General features: G+C 36.1%; 1 protein-coding gene across 5 annotated transcripts; it reads right to left on the reverse strand.

Moving 5' to 3' along the window:
- Positions 1 to 277: 277 nt before the first annotated feature.
- Positions 278 to 2,794, reverse strand: LOC133743193 (ras-related protein RABA6b). Of its 5 annotated transcripts, none has more exons than XM_062171042.1 (3): positions 2,279 to 2,794; positions 1,822 to 2,069; positions 278 to 883 (listed from the first exon to the last, which is right to left on the reverse strand). In XM_062171042.1, the coding sequence occupies exons 1-3, from the start codon at positions 2,300 to 2,302 to the stop codon at positions 433 to 435; spliced, it is 723 nt and encodes a 240-aa protein (XP_062027026.1). In that variant the 5' UTR covers positions 2,303 to 2,794; the 3' UTR covers positions 278 to 432. The 5 variants fall into 5 exon arrangements, with proteins under 5 accessions (XP_062027026.1, XP_062027025.1, XP_062027029.1 ...); XM_062171041.1 differs by having other exon boundaries at positions 2,267 to 2,794; XM_062171045.1 differs by having other exon boundaries at positions 1,822 to 2,091; positions 2,279 to 2,793.
- Positions 2,795 to 3,910: the final 1,116 nt, after the last annotated feature.

A 3,910-nucleotide genomic window follows, 5' to 3' on the forward strand; every position in this document is an offset into this window, starting at 1 on the left:
TATAGAAATCTATTAAAAAATCTCTATAAAATCTCACGATTTATAGCTATTACCATATTTAACTGTTTGAGATGCTCCCGATGTATTAAAAAATCATTAATGTTTATGTTATTGGAATTCACTTTTCCTCAGTAACATTAATATTAAAATATCTCTAAACTAAATTGAAGTATGCACATCTTAATGCCATTAAGTTAATGGTATCATCCATATCGACCACTCTCCAGTTTAAGAACCGTTTGATAATTTTGTATGCTTGAAAAAAGGGCCAATCATATAGTAAGAAGTAAAAATGGAAAATATGGATTAATAAATCGGATCCGAGCATAACCAACCCGAAAGAAATCAACATCAAAACTCTTCAATTCTATACAAGCTCCCTCTCCTTCTCACTCCATGGAGTGTACATATGAAGTTATGAACTAAGCAAAATTATCTTGAGCAACAATAACTAGATTGTTGTTTAGTAGCCGTGACTTCATTATCATCATCAATATGAATGATTTCTTTCGCAGCGTGAAGACTCGCACTAGTTTGATCATCCATTTTGGTGTCCAAACTCTTGTGGCTCGTTATTTCATGAATCTTAGAAATCATATCCAAAAAAAGTCTGTCAACATTCACATTCTCTAGAGCCGAAGTTTCCATGAAACATATCCCTTCCGCCTCCGCAAAATTTTTACCTTCTTCCTCGGTGACCTCTCTCGAGTGGCTCAAATCCAATTTGTTTCCTACAAGAACAATAACCATATCCGAATTACCATACTCCCGGAGCTCACGCAACCATTTCTCCACATTCTCAAAGGATTTTCGCCGAGTTATGTCATACACTAGTATCGAACCAAGCGCTCCACGGTAGTATGAACTGGTGATCGCTCTGAATCTGTATCACAAGTACATTGTTAAGGAAGCGAGAAATGTAAATAGGAAGTTTCCCCATGTTTGTCTTTCTGTTTAGAATGATGAGCTTGCCGTATTACATTGGATTAAGTTAATACTAAAGTCATAATTCTGTTTTCCATTAGTCCAAAGTGAAAAGAGCATGTTTCTACCTCAAGAATCCAAGGTTGACATCATAACATAAAGCAGGTGAAAAGCACAGAAAGCAGGGTTTACCATTGTTTCACTAAACTAGTAAAAAGCTCACGGGTGATAATTTGGTTCTCTATTTTTCTTCTTCTTCTTTTTGTGAACTCATTTTGTGGTTATCTGACTTATCTCTTGGCACTTGGCAGTCATCATAGCAACGACAAACTATAATGACAGGCATCCCAATCCAAAGAAGAACAAATAAAGGAATCAAATAATTAGCTTTTGAGTATTAAATATAACTATCTTCTTGTTGAACTTTTTATGTTCATATTTGCAATTAAAAAAAAAAAAAAAACTTATTTATATTGGGCAGATGGTCCCAAGCTGGGAGTGGATTATATATTCAATGACCAAAACCAAATCATAAAAAAGGAAGCACGGTTGAGCAGTAGGATTCATAACTATAATTCATCAGTTGCTTCAAAAGATGGCCAAACTTTTAAACATGATTTATAAAATGAACATGATGAAGTTGTGATAATTTTTTTTTTCTTTTTTAACAGATTTCGGCATGCCGATTATTTCAGTATAATTCAACTTGTTGATCCAAGCTACAGAATGTTAGATCATGAACAACGGTGATTAATTCTTAGGTTAAATTCACTTATGCATGGAGTTCATACTACATACTAATTCTAACTTGCAAGAAATTTTTGGCATACAATTCTGCAAATCGATCGATCAAACGAATGAGTATAGAAAACACGATCAAAGTCATCTTTAGCATACCTTTCCTGGCCGGCAGTGTCCCATATTTGAGCCTTGACGAGTCTGTCACCAACCTTGATATTCCGGTAAGCGAACTCGACACCGATGGTGGGCTTGGAATCCAGCCGGAATTCGCCTTTCGAAAACCTAGACAGCAAGTTTGATTTCCCAACTCCAGAGTCCCCGATCAAAACCGCCTTGAACAGATAATCACAGTCTTCATCAACGGAATCCACCATGAACACCGATGAGTTCTTCATAACTGATTCCTTAAGCAACAAGAACAAGAAACTAATAAAACAAGAAGGGAAACCAGTTAAGCAATAAACTGTGAAAGGGGCAGGAAAGCACTAGAGAAACGAGAAAGAGTCATGCTCACTGCTCAAATATATATATGTATTTATATGTATATATGGGATATGTCCATTGGAGATGAAATCCATTGGCAATGGCTTTTGGAGGGTACCGAGTCTTTTACATGTGAAACCATCGAAAACGACATTATGGCTGCTCCCTCGTGTTGTCGACCTCATTAAGCTATCTATACTAGCTTAATTAGCGCTCTCCTGTCATGAACAAACTAGCTGATTAAGCCAACCACAAAACTTCATCTTTACCTAAAGTCCATCCTTCACTATTCCTAATTATAACTACTTATCTGTATATCTTTCCTGTTTAATTTTTAATTATTAAGTGGCATCTATTTAGTGGGCTTTCTCCAACTTCATTTTGACAAACACCGAGCTCATCATGGATCATTAGCTTACAACTTGTATTATATGAGTAATGTTCACATGATCATTCGTGACTCAAGATTTTGTGATTACTCATTCTTTAATTTAATACAAAATGTTGAGATTAAAAGAATGAAGTTCATGTGTTTTAATCTCAAATTTTAAAATTAAGAGTAAGTGACCACAAATTCTTAGTCACATAGTAACCATGTGATCATCATTGTATATTATATATATATATATATATATATATATATACAGTCCGGCTACACTAAGGATGTCCTTAGTTTTTCTTAGGTACGAATTTCCGGTTTTCACCCACTTTCCGATCAAATTTTTACATCTTAACCGTTCAGTTTTTAGGTCCTAATGTATAGATCACCTCTGCAAAATTTCAGCCAAATTGGTGATCATTAAGGCATCCAAAACTGCAAATTACAACAATGTAAACGAACGGTTCCGGTTCGACAGATTCGGTTCGTTCGTGTAAATTGCAGTTTTGGACGCCTTAACGATCACCAAATTGGCTGAAATTTTGCAGAGGTGATCCATACATTAGGACCTAAAAACTGAACGGTTAAAATGTGAAAATGTGATCGGAAAGTGGGTGAAAACAGTAAATCCGTTCCATAAGAAAAACTAAGGACATCCTTACCTGAGAAAAATCCTATATATATATATATATATATATATATATTGTTTAATAAAGAGTCGGTGCTGCTGACCTTAAGCCTTGATTAATGAAATTGTATGTTATATTAGTTGCTGAAATAATTTAATAGTTTGTGATGCTTATTTATCATTCCAAATTCTCTGTATACACAATTGAGATGTGACATTGTGACAATATGTTGGTGAATGGTGATTAGATTCCTTGCCAACACACTGGATCTCACATGTGCCCCTGTAGTGTCAGCCAACATTGGGCCGCTCTGTGCTTACGTAGATATTAAGCTACAAGCATTGGGTTGGGCTTTATAAAAGTAGATATGGGTGATGGGGTAAAGGTGGGGAGTGGATGGGTGTCCAAACGGGCCTGGTTGCCCTCTCCTTCGCTGCCTCCAACTTTCTCATCCCGATCCTTGCCTCCGTCTTCGGTTCATCACCATTGTGCTTTAGTGTTCCATTCCGGTGATGCTAATAGTTGTATGGATCTTCTCTTTCGGGTAATAGTCTCTTGATGGGTTGCTATACTTGTAATGCTTCATGCAATATTAAATGAAATGATTGTCGTTTCTTTGCCCAAAAATATACTCCTCTCTTACACATAATGTGTGAGTCGAAAAGTAAAACGAGATGTGAATCGGACCACCGTTGCTGGTATAGGTTATATCTAGTTAAGCACCCAAGTTTCATCGCCAAAAGTGGTAGGTTTG

This window comes from Rosa rugosa, chromosome 4 (genome assembly GCF_958449725.1).
Source record: "Rosa rugosa chromosome 4, drRosRugo1.1, whole genome shotgun sequence".
Lineage (NCBI taxonomy): Eukaryota > Viridiplantae > Streptophyta > Magnoliopsida > Rosales > Rosaceae > Rosa > Rosa rugosa.